The sequence below is a fragment of the Typopeltis vanoorti genome, chromosome 12 (assembly GCF_054136105.1).
Source record: "Typopeltis vanoorti isolate ZY-2024b chromosome 12, IOZ_Tvanoo_1.0, whole genome shotgun sequence".
NCBI lineage: Eukaryota > Metazoa > Arthropoda > Arachnida > Uropygi > Thelyphonidae > Typopeltis > Typopeltis vanoorti.
This window is the reverse complement of record NC_143560.1, coordinates 99,186,238-99,202,607: the sequence shown is the minus strand read 5'-3', so window position 1 is coordinate 99,202,607 and position 16,370 is coordinate 99,186,238. Positions and strand designations below refer to the sequence as shown.

The window sequence follows — 16,370 nt, the reverse complement described above, 5'->3', positions numbered from 1 at the left end:
TGAGATCGGCTAACTCACCTTCGATTGAAAACGTCCATATAAAGATTCCTCCCATCATGACAAGAATCGAACTTAGGCCTTTTCCAATCAAAGGGTGCAACGTACCATCATTCTTTCAATTGCGCTACGGAGGCATTTTTCAGATATGTAGCAAGTAGAAGGAAGAATGATTATGGTAAAATGATGTTAATGGATTGAAATGGTAGAAGACATTGAGGTATTCATTAATCAGTTTATAAGAGTGTTTCATCCTCATCAAGGTGAAATCATGTAAAACTCAAGTGTAGAGGACAAAGAGAAAATGGCTTAATTGTGAGTGAGCAGAAAGTATTTGAGGAATAAGCAAGCTTGATGTTAATAAGGCAAGAAGATTTGATGATATATCATCACATGTCTTAAGAGAATTTCAGGAAATTGGCAGTAGCATTGGCAAGCATGTTCAATAAGTCTTACAATAACACAAGTTCCAAGAGAGTGGAAAGATGGTAAAATTGTTCCACTGCTAAGGCTGTGGCTACAAATTCTAGGCCAATCTGTATATCTGGAGAGATTGGTGAGAACTAGGATACAGAAATGGGTGGATAACAGCAGTATTCTCTGTGCTTGTCAGCATGGGATTGTTAAAGGGAGATTATGTTTTACTGATTTACTTGTGTACAATAACAAGGTTACAAGTGTTTTATGTCATATATATTGCTGTGCTTTATCTCCACATGAATAAAAGACATGCAGTATAGTAGCAGAGTAAAAAAAAAAATTAACAAAAGAACTTTATACATTAAACCATATTATTGTTAATTTTGTACATAATTTTAATGAATTGAGATCCTCGTGCATGGAGATTTTAGAATCCTTTTTTTTTTTAATTACTATCCTACCCATTAAAGGTTAATGGTTTACAAACATGATTGTGTCAATAGATTCCCGGAATCCTGCTCAACTTATTTTATTTTTTATGCCACTCTGAGTCTCTCACAAGCAAAGTGGTGATTTTGCACTGGAGAAATATCTGTGATTTGTATGTACAATAGATTCTGGTTAATTGGGACACATTAAGACTAGAACATTTTGGCCCAATTAAATAGCTGCTCCAATTATGCAGAGTTTCATGTTAATAACTAAAAAGATATAAAAAGGCAAACTAATTTCGCTGAGCAACAAATCATTTATTCAAATTAATTATAATAGCAAAGCATGCACATATTTAAATTTCCCTCATCATCTACATCAACAGAGACAATGACCTGTTGTGTTAAAGTCCTTCAATGTAACCTTATTTAAAATCATCATAACCCAGCTTCTTAGCTAGCTCCTCTGACTTCTTTTTTAACATTGGGCCACTAATGCTCATTCTTTGTCCAGTTAAAATAGAGAACCACTGATTTAGGGCATTTTCAACATCAGAATCATTATCTTCATTCATTCATTTTTGGGATGTTCCCTGTTTTCCATGCAGCATTCATTTTTCTTGCACTTTATCTTGCTTTTGTGCAATCAAGTGTGCAATCGTAGATTTCAGTACTCCAGATGATGATGATTGGTATTGGGAGAATGGCCTTTTATTTGATCTAATAAGACGATTTTTTCAGCTAGTGACAAATCTTTATGTCATATCTTGGTCCAAAATTTTATAAAATTAAAATTAAAAACAAATCTCTACACCTTTTTGATTAGGCATTATCTCAACATGAAAGATGACAAGTGCTCATAAATGATTAACTGATGCTAGTTAGAAATTGTACCTCCCCCCCCCATTCAACAAGAGGAATGATGGGTCATCCAAATGTGTCACCTAAAACACATTGAAATGTAGAACAAAGCTGATGAGTCAATTTACTTGTTGTAGTTTGGCACCATGACATTTGCCCTCCTTGTGCCAATAATCCTTAGAACGGATCATTTACAAACAATTACTTCATAGGAATAATCTTGAATGCCGCAATCTCCTTTCCCAAATAAATGGCTTGCTGTCTCAAATAAGCAAAAAAAAAAAAAAACTCGGGCAATTTTCTCAATTTGGTTATCTGCTTTAAAATTTGTCCCAGATAAACGGCTGCCCCAGTTAACTGGATTCTTCTGTATATCAACGATATATATCACATCCCTTCTTCCTTTTTCATGTTAGGTTCAATGGCCTGCCATGCAACAATTAACTTGTCTTCACCAAATCCCGATTACTACTTAAATAAATCAGTGATGAAAATATCTACCATTTTAAGATTTAGAAGGAATAGGCTTCCAGAGCAAATCCTAATGAGATCTTACTATTGCCTGACTTGTCCTGATTGATCATCATATTCTGATTTCCACCAAATATAACCAATGAAAACATTTGAAAAATGGATAATTTTTTTTTTAACATTACAAGATGTTAGAAAAATTATACAGGGAGAATCCAAAATTTATTTTACATTAGCTGTCAGTACTTATTATACCATCCTGAATTCAAAAATTTTAGAACAGTAGTAATGCAGCATATATAGGAGAATTTATAATAATGTATAATAAAGTTCTAAAGAAATCTAGAAAACCACAAAAAAATGTTTTCTTTTATTTGAAAATTAGGGCTAACGTTTGGAGCAAACTTCTGTCTAAAGGGGACCAGAGAGGGTCGAGTGATGCTATATCATCGTAAATCATACCCTTATCATCCTATTGGACCTGTCTCATTCCTTTGGAGACCACCTGTCTCCACTGTTGAAATGACATGTGACACAGAAGAAGCAGGAACTGGTGAGTTAAGGCAGTTATGGATTTGGGTGCATCCTTCGTGTTATCAGGAGCTTACTGAAGAGCTCATATCTTTGTTTGACCTTTCATTATCACAAGGGTCATATGAATCCCTGCAATGTACAGAAGCAGCTGACACTAGTAGCAAACCAAGTGAAAACCAAAGAAAAGAAAAGAAAAGCCAGCACTCAAAGAAAGACAGTAATGACAATTCAGAACAAGATTTTATCAAGAAGAATGATTTCAAACCTGTTGTGGCTTACAGCAGTCCTAGTGTTACTATGGTGCTCTTGAAAGATGCTCTAATACGTCATAGGCTAACAGGACCCGTAGCTGAAGCAGTTATTACTGATGCTCTTTCTGTTGCTGACATAAATGTACAGCCTTTAGTTCCCAATATTTCTACAAACAGTGAAGAAGAAACTCTTTCCTGCAAAATTAAACAAAAGGCAAAGTGGTGGCATGAATATTACAGCAGCCAATGTAATAGAGAAATCCATGAACAGCAAAAGAAGCTGTGGCAAGATTTTAAAGGTGTGTGTTCTCCTGCACAGTTACCTCCTGGATTAGTCTGTGGGTTAACAGTAAGAGATCCAAGATTACTACTTCCAAAAAAGAGAAGAAAAGTTCTAAATGATCCATCTGGTAAGTAAATTTCCAGATTATAAAATATATATATATATATTATTTTCTACTTTTAGTTAAATATAATTAAGGTATAAAATTTTTCTGTCTTCTAGATTCATAGTTTTACATGTCATATAACCAACTTCAGCAGTTTCCTTCTCTTCTTTGTTCCCTTTTCTCTAATCACTTTTTGCTTTCAAAAAAGCATTCCATACCATATCTAGTTATTCCACAGTCAATGATGTGACATGAATGTACACTTCCTACCAAGTCTCAACAAATTATGCAAAATCCTACTTGCCATGCAAAAAATAAATGTTCCCACCCATTTTTATTAATGACATGTCAACATGAGTTTCATAAACTGATCAATGGTGCTGCATCTGTGGTTTTTTAAAGTTAAAAAGATATTTTCGAGTTATTTAAATTAAATAATTTTTATGTCGCCGAATCGAAGCCTCTTGGCTCTTTATTTTAAATAAAATATTTTAGAGTTATTTTTATTAATTAAAAAATATTCCAATTTGTCCAGTATGCAGATGTGGCGAGTATATTTTGCCAGCGGGCAAAATATACTCGCCACAGGTGAGTGGATGAGCATCTTTGCTGAGCCCTTCTTCCTATCAAAAGTCATCAGACATGTATAAAAGTTAATGTTGGTCATGCCTTTGAGCTTATAGCTACTTTATTGCATCATGGAAGACTTAATTTCTGGGAACACAATAGCACAAACTTTAAAGCATTTGTAAGTTCCGTTAATGTACCCTAATTCTGTATTGTTTGACTTCTTCAGGTTGGGGTGCTCTGCTGGCCATGTAATGGTGCACTATTATTCTATTCAAATAATATATTTACAGTTATTGCTTCATATTGGAAGGTATGAGAGTCAGTATCATAGACATAGTTGCACTGACTTGGGAGCATCATATTGCTGCAGTTCATACCAGTTACAAACACATGACTCATTACATGGCATGATGCAACTTGCCGGGGAGGGAGGGGTGTCTGTTGACTTCTTTCCAGGCAGTGTATATGGTACTCATGTTTTCATGAACATGCTTTAACAGGCATTTTAAACTAAGATATGTGGTTTCCAGAACGCTAGCCTTTTTAAATTTGTGTTGCAGGCAACAATTTCCTAGTTTTGAGAATCGTGCCAGAAATGTTGTTGTGTTAATAGAATGCTCCCAAAGATTAAGTTTTATTTAAAGAATTTTTTTTTGTTTTAATTTTTGCATTTTAAAACCCAGTTTATTTCTAATTAACTTTATTTTTCCTTATTTATCTGATTAAGTGTTCATATATAGAGTTTGTTTCATTTCATAATAACGTACTTGCATGAGGAAAATTTTTTTATATGTGGTACATTAAAAAATATTCATTGTTCTCTGTTAGGTCTAGTTTCTTGATGTGACACTATAAGAATGTTTATTTGTCAGATGTCTCTCTGCAGTTTAGTTGGTATTGACAATGACCTTTGGTCAGAAAGATCTGGATTCAAATCCTGTTTAAGAGGTAAAGAGCTTATAAAGAGTTCTTTACTGAAAATGGGTTAGCAGTCTCATATGTGGGAAGATTTTTTCTTACAGATACTCTGGCTTTTCATTGAGAATGAGATAAGAATTATGAAATGATGTAATGTGTTAGACATGATCTCTACTAAGGTAATAATTTACATTAGCACAGTTTCTTATGGTATTCATGTAAAGTTACACTGTAAAACATTATTTGGTGTAACATTCTGCTTTGTATTTTTTCGCCTGCCTCTGTTTTATAATTTGTGTATGATGTATGTATTGTTTTTTTTTTTTTTTTTGTTTCTAGCAATGGGACAGGTAACTCCAGTTTTAACTGAGTACATTCCATCAGCTCTCTCTTCTTCAGCATTATGGGATTTAAAAATAAGAGATGAAGTGACTTCAACTAAAGTGTCTGAAAGCATTCTTAATAAGATGAGGTCAAACTTTCTTCTACCAGGCAAGTCTCAAAGCATTTTGTTATGATAAAAATTTATTATAACTATGTACTCTAGACATATGCAATATTTTATCAGCTGTGAGCTGCATAAACTTCTTTACATGCAGCCTTAAATTGCCCACAGGCTATACTGTATTATGTAATTTTAAAAATGTCTGCTTTTAGGAAAATAAAAAAAAAATACTTTCAATATAAAAAAGATCTTGCTAGAATAATGGTTGGATTACCCATTGAATAGCAACTTTAAAAAAAAAATTAAAGTTAAATTTACAGTAAAAATTAGGTGCATCCAGGTAAAAAAGGCACTTACTCTTTTATGGAATATGAAAACTAGATATGGTTCCATTATTTAAAATCCTCACTTTAGATTTTGTAAACTTTGTTAAAACATATAAAATAATTATGGAAGATATTCTCATCCTAATGAAAGAAGTGAAGTTGCTGAACTCAGTTTACCATACTGACATGTATAGTAAAATCTGTTTCACATTTGATAGTTAATTTATGAGAACAATTGAAATGAAGTGTTAAAATGGAATTTCTGAATTTAATAATTAAGCAAAAAACTAAGTATCCATAGTTTTTATGATTACATATTAATATTAATAAAATACAATATGTTGAATATGGCTAGCTTCAAAAGTGCACGAGTAATAACATACAGAAGTGACTTTAAAGTTTTCGGAATTTTCTTTATGATATTGTGTATCATAATAAATAATTCTGTTCTTTATACCAGTTTAAAGAACTTATGCTTTCAAGCAAAATAATAAATATTATTTAATATAAAAGAATAAATATAAGTGATTTTCTTTATTATTATTATTCAGAAAAAATTTTTTATCCTGAGAACTCGTGGGTATTAAAGATGACACTGTACTCTCTTTCTCATACAGAATGTCACAGGTTGATTACTTTCAGTCTTCAAGAATGAGATACTGGACTGTAAATTTTTGAATCAGTCAGATGAAGCACTCCTTTTCACAGAAATTTAGCCTTTTGTTCTGAAGATGTTTCAGTTTACTTTGTCCACAGTGTGTCCAATTTGAGAACTTTTATGTAGCAAGTTTGAACTTGAGGGAAAATCCTGGTAACTGGGTAAGGATTGGGTTAGGAAGTATGTGAGATCCAGGTTCTTCTCTTGTTTTGTGGTGAGTATGGGAATGAGCTAATAAGCTACAGTGAATGTTTTCAGAGAGAGAGAGAGATGATTGGTACAGATAGTAGTACAGAAAAACAGTAAGAAAATAATATCAAATATAATGCCAACAAACCAGGCCGGCATTATATTTGAAATTATCAAATAAAATGCCGGCCTGGTTGGCTGAGCGGTTAGTGCATCCGCTCTCCAGCCAAATGGCTGCAGGTTCGAATCCTGCCATGGGCATGGATGTTGTGATTGTCTGTGGAAATAATGTTGGTGGCGGCAGGCAGTAGATGGCGTTAGTGTAGTTGCAGTTTGTTGTAGTTGGTGGATTGAGTGGTGGAGATGTAGAGTTGGTGTCTTCTCTTGATGAGTCTTTGGACTCCCTGGAGGTGTCACATAAATAAAAAAAAAAAAAACTTGGGGTGAAACACATGGGTGACCCTAAAGTGGCCTAGGATGCTGAGATCTGATCTTGTATTAAATTCAAACAAGGTTGACTCTAATACAAAAATATTGCAATGTCTAGAATGCAAACATGTTATTATGTATCTGTGTGTTGAGGCTTAAGTGCTGTGAGGACATCATGTTGGAGGTTTAGTGGAATACTATCAGCACTGGGAAAGGATTAAAACTAATTTTAATGCTTCCAATATTTCATCTCAGTCACTGAGACATCTTCAGGGATTAGAAATAACTTTTGTAACAACATACTCCAATACAATACAATACTAAGTGAAACATATGGGCGATCCTAAAGTCCTATCTAGGTGGCAACCCCCTCTATGGGCATTTGTAGGTGGCCTAGGATGTAACATGGAATCTTTGTTTTTGGGAAGTTTTATGCAACTGTATTTGTTTAAATTCGGCTGATTTCTGATTGCTGCCAGAGATTGTAAAAACAAGTCTTTCTTTTTTGAATTTATTATGGTGGAGTATGGTGGTTTTTCTCCAGAAGATCCTGTGGGTTGTATCCAAAGTCTTGCAGACCATGTTTTCGACATTATATAATACATTGTGTTACATGGATATTATATATCTATTTATTGCTTATAGGCAGATTCAAATTTTCCAGTGATTTCTATGGTGATGATGCACTGCTATTTTTGCATTGCTTACTTTCAGTAAACCTATTTAATGTATTTGTGTTCTTGACTCTATTTTGTTTTTAATTGCAGGAAGTGAGCTTAGCCTTGGAGATGATGAATCAAGGATACCTGTTCTTGTCATACAGCAGCCTGGAAGCCATGGTAAGCTGTTAAAATTGATTTATCTAATCTTACCTTCTTAGTGCATCAGGCTTTAATATCCTGTCAATGAAGTATCTTTGCTTCATGGAAATCTAATTAACATTGCAATATGATAATTCATATTATCTTCTTAATCTACTATGCCTGTTAAATGTGTGCATTGTGTTCTTTGGCCAGTTTGCTTCATTTGAAGAATGAAAATCTGAGCTTCCATGAAGAAAATCCATCATATGAGACCAGCTGAATAGCTAGCTTTTCAGCATCCTAGATAGGATAGTGCCCTTGCAGACCAATTGACATCATCGCTACTAGCTATGAAATTTGATTGGATTGTAAAGTTCTCTAATTTTGATTCAGTGTTTGTTTAATTAGATCTTTAATGGTTGTTAGAAGACTGTTGATTGAATGAGCAAAGTTACTGTATTGTAGCACAGATAATTAATCACATTCAAAAATGAAATTAGTGAAAAAATAATTTCAAGATCAGCAAAAGTTGTCTGCCCCCCCACCACACACACACACACACACACACACAGACACAGAAAATCAGGACTCCACTGTTGCATACAGCAAGAAACATCATCAAATTCCTGATGTATACTCTCAAGGAATATGTATACAGAGTACTATGACATTGCTATATGATTAAGTTGATATTAAGCCTTACTTCCTACTGATAGTTTTCCAAATTAATCTATTATTTTTAAGGACCTGCTAACAGCATCAATTCACAGCAATCTTGGTCATCCTTTGGGTCTTTTTTCTCTACCCTTGGCATCAAATATTTGCATGCTTCTCCATTCTGTTTAAATGATCAGTACCAACTTAGATTAACTCCATCCATCCATTCTTGAATGTCAGTGTTGTTGAGTTCCTTTCTAACAGCTTGATTATTGGTATGATACCATCTGTTCGCTTTGCTGATTTTTCTCAGAACTCACATCTAATCTTTGATTTTGTTTCTAACCTAACTTTCAGATCCCTAAGTTAAAATCTCTTTCAGTACTCTTATTTACTACTAGTGTAGTATTTTAGCTAATTTCTTTCTTCTTTCATATAAAAGTATTCAGTTGACTTCAACCATACAGTTTTGCTTATTCTGTTGTCTGTTTCCATATTACATTTTTAATCTTTACTGTAAAACTGTGCTTAAATAGTTGAAATATTTCAGTTATTTTATAAGTTCTCCTTTAGGATGGATATAAGATATTTCATATTCCTGCCTGTTTTTACTGTTTTGGTCGTTGTTATTGCCTGATTTTTATGCCAAATTTATTATAGCTATCATTCAATTTTTATTATTATTCAGGCCTCCATGGAGTCAAAAGACTCGATTTAGTAAAAGATTCCTGAAGACTAGTTCTGGATGCTGATTTGCAGCTTAAATATAGGTTGTAGGTTGTATCTTGCAATTTACAACTGGCTTGAATCTGGCTTATCCTTCTTCGAGTATGCTTACCTGGAACACTTGGAATTTAAATTATAGACAAACTCAAATTCCTTTGTAATTCTCACATTGTTTTATTTTCCTTTTTTTTTTTGGATTGATGGGCACTATGAGAGCTCTATCACAATTATCTGTTATTCAGCCTTCTGAATTATGCAATGTAGCCACTGTAATACTTTTACACCTCCTTCAGGTATCTGATTGCATGGAAAGGCAGCTGAAATGTAATCCTAACTTCACTATAAATATAAGTACTGAAATGTATTCCTAACTTCATTGTTTTTGAATATTTTCATCACTGCTTATATTATGTAACAGTCTTTCAAAGTCTGTCTCTCAGTTATCCACCTTTAGCAGGAAATCGATTTGCTAGTCAGATAATGAATTAGTTCAACTGAGGTACAGTTACATGGTATCATGCCAGAAGTTGGTTGACACATTAATCCATTCAGGGGTCCGTTATTTGATGGATAAGTGAGAGATCAGTGTAATTACTTTAGGCATTCAAAATATCTTTATATTCAGTTTCTTTCCTCTAAATTTTTTCAATAGTTTCCAAAACAATGTCACCTAAATGATATTTATTCTTCTGAACTCTTATCAAATTCTTCCCTTGACTTTTCTTTTGTTACTTTTACACTTAGCATAGCTTTCTTACATTTTTCTTTGTATTCACTCAGGGCACCATCTGAACAACTTGATGGGAACTTTTGGTATGATTTCTTGTCTTCCAGGACTACCACATTCTCTGAGTCTACCATTTAGTTCTGATTTTTCCATTCTTGCAAACAAATTCACTGTATGGCTCTCTAGCATAATCGGTCAGCATTTTCTTCACTGTTTTCCACCAAGTCTCCAAGGTTTGCTTCTTAATTTCATTTTTTTTTTCCAGTAATATTTGTATGTATATTTGAGTGCTGCTCAACTTTATTGTTTAAACTTTTGTACATATTTTTCTTTTAATTTATATATGGATTTTTATCTTGCTTAAAACTAAATGGCCTTCACTTCTTATATAAAGTTTCCTATATACTCATGTAGTTTAAATGAGTGTAAAGATATTACAATATCTACAATAACTTAGCTATAGGTATTAACTATTATTATTATTATTACTACTACTACCATCCCCAAGACCTCATGGAGTCAAAGACTCATCTAGGAGGTCCTTTTATCATACACACAGCTCATCATACCGTGTTTTAAACACATTCAAACTCTTTGCAGACACCACATTCTCAGGCAAGGCATTCCAATCATTCACAACTCTGCACGAAAAAAACCTGCCTCTCACTCCCCTATTCATGCCCTCTTTATACAGTTTCCAGGGATGACCTCTGGTTCTCCCCTGATCTCCCACTATTCTCTGTAAAACTTCTCCAACATTGATCCTATAACAATCCCTTACCAACTTGTAGGTCTCTATCATATCTCCCCTCTTCCTCCTGTCCACCAGACTCTGCAAATTACGTCTTCTCCATCTTTCTCATACTCGACATTCCAGAGGTCAGAAACTACCTTAGTCAGTCTCCTTTGGACCCTTTCCAACATCTCTTCATCCTTCTGAAAACCCGGTAACCAAATCTACGCACAATAGTCCATATGTGGCCTAATCAAAGCCTTATACAACGGAACAAGAATCTTCCTACTTCTACACGTCAGTGTCCTCTGCATCATTTCCAGAAGCCTTTGTGTTGTCTTCACCATTTTGGCGATGTGTCCCCTAAATTTTAGATCCTTATCACCCCCAGATCTCTTATTTCCTCTACCTCCAACAATATATTCTCACCAAGCATAAATTCTGCATCCCATCTTTGTTTCCCAAATTTTAAAACCTTACATTTTGCAACATTGAACTCACATCCCCACTTCCGTGTCCAATCACTCAATCTATTCAAGTCTTCCTGTAAGACCACAACATCTTCACTGCACTTCATGGTTCGTCCCAACTTTGCATCATCTGCAAACAACTGAATATCTCCATCCAAATCTTCACCTATATCATTAATATACAAGTTAAACAGCAATGGACCTAAAACAGACCCCTGAGGCACTCCACTAGTGACTTTCCTTTTCCTGGATATCGCTCCCCCATACACAACTTGTTGATACCTATCAGATAGCCAGTCTCCAATCCAATGCACCAATCTAATATCCAATCCCATCTGCTCTAGTTTGACTGTCAACCTATCATGAGGTACTCTATCAAAAGCCTTTGCAAAATCCATGTATATTACTGTGTATCCTTTTCCTCTGTCCAAAGAAGCAGTCACTTATTGTAATAAGTAAGTAGATTACTAAAACATGACCTCCCTTTAGTAAATCCATGCTGTCCATCAAAGATAATACCATTGTTATCAACCCAACTCTGGATCGTAGTTCTCGCAAGCTTCTCCAACAACTTAACCATAACACCTGACACACAATTAGGCCTATAGTTTGATGCTTGAGTTCGATCACCTCTTTTATGAAGTGGCACAATCTTGCCCTCCTTCCACTCCTTAGGAACTTGACCGAGTGCAAGACTCATATTAAAAAAATACGTCAAGGCAGATGTCAACTCCCTGGCACATTCTTTCAGAATACATGGTGATATATTATCAAGTCCCACAGCCTTATTAACATCTAGTTTACTCAACTCCCCATACACCTCTTGCTCACCAACAGTCAGTCTCTCCTCCCCATCATGAAGTCACATTCACAAGATTGAAAGATCTTTATGAACTGCTCATTAAGTATCTCCACCACACATTCTGCATAAGCTGTCTTTATACCATTTTCTCCAATCAATGTCATCCTTCCATAATTATTTTTTCTTTTGCTGGCTACATATCAAAAGAACTCCTTAGGATTCTTTTTGGCTTCATTAGCCAACTGCTGTTCATACCTCTCTTTAGCTACCCTCACTAACCAAGTCACCCTCCTTGCTTGGTCTTTGTAGACCTCGTGGAATTGGTTATTTCCACTTCTCTTATGCTGCCTTCACAATGCCCTTTTTCTCTGTATTTGATTCCATTCACATCTATCTCACACCATACTGCCTCAAAACCACTAGCACTATTTCCCTCTTGCATCTCCACTTTATATGGACATAACTCTTTCTCTATCATCAATAGCACTCCCCCTCCCTTTTTACCCCCTCTGTCCTCACGAAACACATCATACCCTTCCATCTCTATTCCTGCCAGGATGTCATCCTCTTCCAACCATGTCTCACTTATTCTGACAATCTTTGGGTGAACAGACGCAATTAGTGCAACGATTTCATCTGCCTTGTTTCTTATACTTCTAGTATTTGTATACAAACACAACAGCTCATTTCTGGATCTACAGCTAGTTCCACTGATACTACCACTCCCTCGATGTGATCTCTCCATGCTCGACTGGGGCCATTTCCCTTTCTGCTTCTTCATTTTAAAACCCTTTTCAATTCCAACTGTTTCCTCTTGATCCCTGGTCATCCCATTCCTTTCCTGCCTACACATGCTCACCTCCTCTTGGAGCATCCACCTTTCTCATGCTGTGTACCCCTGTCCACCCTGAGCCTCCCCATTTCTCTTGCACACCCATTCTATACTCATACCACTCACTTCCCCATTCATAACCACCTCTTCAATCTCTCCTGTCTTACTCTCCCACTCTTCCACATCACTTCCCACTCGATCTGATTCATTCTCTCTATTCACTTCTCTACCTTCCAGCAGCAGTCTCTCCAAGCAACTCACACCATAACCACTCAAATGCAGTCCATCGCTCCCATACAGCTCACTTCGTCCCTCAAACTCATTCCACACATTAACAAACTGTACTCCTGTTTCCTCACACATTTCAGCTAGCATATCATTCATAATCCTTGCTCTCCACCTCATTTCACCACTGTCATACCTTGGCAACACGCTAACTACCCTTCCTGATATCCATTCTGGCACACTCTTTGTCCTCTCTCAAATCATTCGTACTTATTAATATTATTAACTCTTTTGCTCGCTCCTGCCTCATTCACTCTACTCATTTTAGTGCCTGGAAAACATACCTTGTGCATTCTATCCTCCAGCACACCTTTAATAATGGAGTCGCCATACAACGCCACTCACTCATCTTTCATTCCATCATTATTTATTTTAATAGTTTTTAACTGAATTTTCTTAATTCCATTTCACATCCATTTCATTTCTTGCCACATCCAATCTAATTCAACTTCCAAATCTCGCGACACATTCTCTCTATCATTCAATCTTTCTCACTTTCACTCTCATTCATCCTTCTTTGTTTCCGTACTTTTAGTCCAACATGCGTTCAACTTTCGCTATCATCCTTCCCATTTTCACACTCATTCATCTTTCTTTGTTTCTGTTCTTTCAGTCCAACATGCGTCGAACTTCCGCTATCATTCATTCTTTTTTCGCTATCATGCATTTTTTCGATTTCTGCGTCACGCTATTTTTAGTTTCATTCGTTTTCTCAATTTCATTTCCTTCTGCCACTCTCACCTCACTTTCGCCCCTTTCAACATCCGTTGCGGTTTTCAAATCGCTCTTTTTCTTTTTTATCATCATCATCATCATCAAATTCCTGCCATGTACCCTCAAGGGGTGTACAGGATATGATAGTACTACATGAAAAAAAATTACATCATTACCAACTTCCTATCTACAATTTTCCTCCAAATCAGTCTGTTACTTGTCAAGACTCCATCATTATCAGATCTTATATTTCTATCGTCTAAGGCACTTTGTACCGTATCAAACCACCTATATCTTGATCTTCCTCTGAGAAAAGACCGGTTTGCAGAAGAAGAAAAAATTATATTTCATCAGGAGAATGCACCTGCCCTCAAAGGTATTTTGGCAGTGGGAAAATTAAGGGATCTGCACTATGAATTGTTGGAACATCCACCCTATTCCCCAGATTTGGCTCCCTCTGACTTCTGTCTCTTCCCAAAATTAAAACTCTTCTTCGCTGGTCAGCGTCTTTCTTTGAATCAAGAGATGATTGCAGCCAGTGGCGCACCCAGGGAGGAGGCCAAGGGGCCCTGGCCCCCTCCAAAAGAAAACGGAAAAACACACTAGAAAATTTTCCAAAAATCTTTTCCTAATTAAAATTAATTTTTTTTTACTTATGTTGCATCGTGTCTTCTATTTCTATACTACTTATGAATTAGTGATCATTGCAGATGCTCAGTCATAGGTCGTATGCAATGCGTAGTGTGTATTCTCAAGTTGTCTACTCAACCCCCCCCCCCCAAAAAAAAAGATTAAATCTTGAGTGCTCGGCCCCCTCCAAGGTTAAATCCTGAGTGCGCCGCTGATTGCAGCTGTGGAGATTTATTATGCAGATCTTACTGAGAACCTACAAGGACAGGATAATGGCACTGGAGGATCACTGGAATAAATGTGTTAGTCTTAAGGGAAATTATCTTGAAAAATAAAAACAATTTTGAAATTATAAATTCGTTTTTTCATTGTTAGGCCAGAACTTTTCAGACCACCCATGTGTGTGTGTTGTGTACCTATATACATCAATATACCTATATTGATGTATATAAGTATATTGATATATATGCATCCAATACTAGTTTGCATTGGATTTCAGTGGGAATATAAATTCTTTAATTGAAGTTTAAATCTTGTGATATTATTTGAATTGATATCTTACAACATAAATTATATGTAAAAGTTTTCATTTCTTTATGTTTGTTTTCAGGATATGGAAGTGGATGGGATTTAATAGTCCCAGCAGGTTGGAGTATGGCATTTTGGATTGCTTTTGTGTTTCGTGGAGCAAGAGCATCTGGACTCAGAGAACTGAGAAGTATATCAAGAGAAGCAGGCATCACTTTATTTCCATTCAACTATCCTGATACTTGTGCTGGTAGAAAAACAGCAGAGATTCAGCATAATGAACTCATGGCAAAGCATCTAAAGTATCCACCAGATAAACGACCAAGTTTTGAGAAACTTGGTGTTGTGTCACCTTTTTTCTGCCCTTGGATAAACTTAGTTACAGAATGGCAAGGTGAAATCCAAAAAACTATTACAAAGGATGCTATTAAAGATAGGGACACTTCTAAAAACAATAATTTGAAAGATACTACTATGCCATGTAAAGAAACAACCACTACAAATCAAGATTTTTTTGTTTTAAGAAATCAAAAACATCTTCGACTTATACAAAACAGTTTTGACATGTGTAACCAAGAGAAAAGGATTAAATTCATCAGAAGAAATGAACAAGATATATCAATAGCCAGAATGATTCAAAAGACACATGAATCACAGCTTCCAGATTCTATGGATCTGTTGAAAATTCCATCCTCACTTAACATGAACAGATCTTTAATTTGTGTTCATCTGTCTTATTTTGGTAAAGGCAAACCCTCTGAGTTTACAATGATATGTTTACCCACTGAGGAAGACATTGAGACTTTACTTCAAGACAGCAAAAGTGGCGGTCCAATGGAACCTAAGCACAAATGTTATTCTACATTTTCAAGAACACCAAAGCAGAAAAAGAAAAAAAATAAAATTAAAGATAAAAGAAAAATGGGACTAACATTAGAAAAAGAAGAAAGTAGTAAACCTGTAGAAAATCTTGAAAATAATCAGGTTACCATTTTATCATGCCCAAAAGTGGACAATCTCATCTCTACTTGTAGCAGAAAAATTATTGGCTATATTCAGGTTGGTGAATTTTCATTTTTACATGCAAAAGGCACAGGACTAGGATTTTGTACTTTGCTTGCCCTTTCTCAATTGTTAAAATTATGTTGGAGTTATAAAATTGAACCAGTAGTTCTAGTTCGGCCACAAAATTCTTTCCAGTATAGGTTTGCAAGATTAAAAATATCTATTTAAAACAAATCTTTGGCAGTTTTTTCTAATAAACTATTATATAATGTTTACTGTTCTATGTTTTTATTTCAGTTGAAGTAAAGTATCATGTCTCAATACATTTTGCTAACAGGAAAAACTCATCTATGGTGATCTTTAGATTTTACGCTTATATGTATAATTGCCATCACCTTACTTGCAATAAACTCAACAGATTAAATCACAAATTTGTTAGCTTTAAAAATTTATTAAAGCTAATATTACTCAATTGGTATTATTATTATTACGGACAACTCCAAGGAGTCCTTAGACTCCTCGAGGGAGGCTCTAAACATGATGTCAAGAACTATTTAGTATTTGCACAG

General features: G+C 35.2%; 1 protein-coding gene across 1 annotated transcript in view; it reads left to right on the top strand.

The window, feature by feature from the left end:
* Pop1 (POP1 ribonuclease P/MRP subunit) overlaps nucleotides 1–16,029 on the top strand; it is a 35,205-nt gene extending 19,176 nt beyond the window's left edge. The window contains exons 3-6 of the mRNA XM_090402154.1: nucleotides 2,566–3,375; nucleotides 5,182–5,334; nucleotides 7,657–7,728; nucleotides 14,879–16,029. Of these exons, the coding sequence (XP_090258280.1) occupies nucleotides 2,566–3,375; nucleotides 5,182–5,334; nucleotides 7,657–7,728; nucleotides 14,879–16,029 (2,186 nt within the window). The remainder of the gene's footprint in view (nucleotides 1–2,565; nucleotides 3,376–5,181; nucleotides 5,335–7,656; nucleotides 7,729–14,878) is intronic.
* The last annotated feature ends 341 nt before the right edge of the window (nucleotides 16,030–16,370 follow it).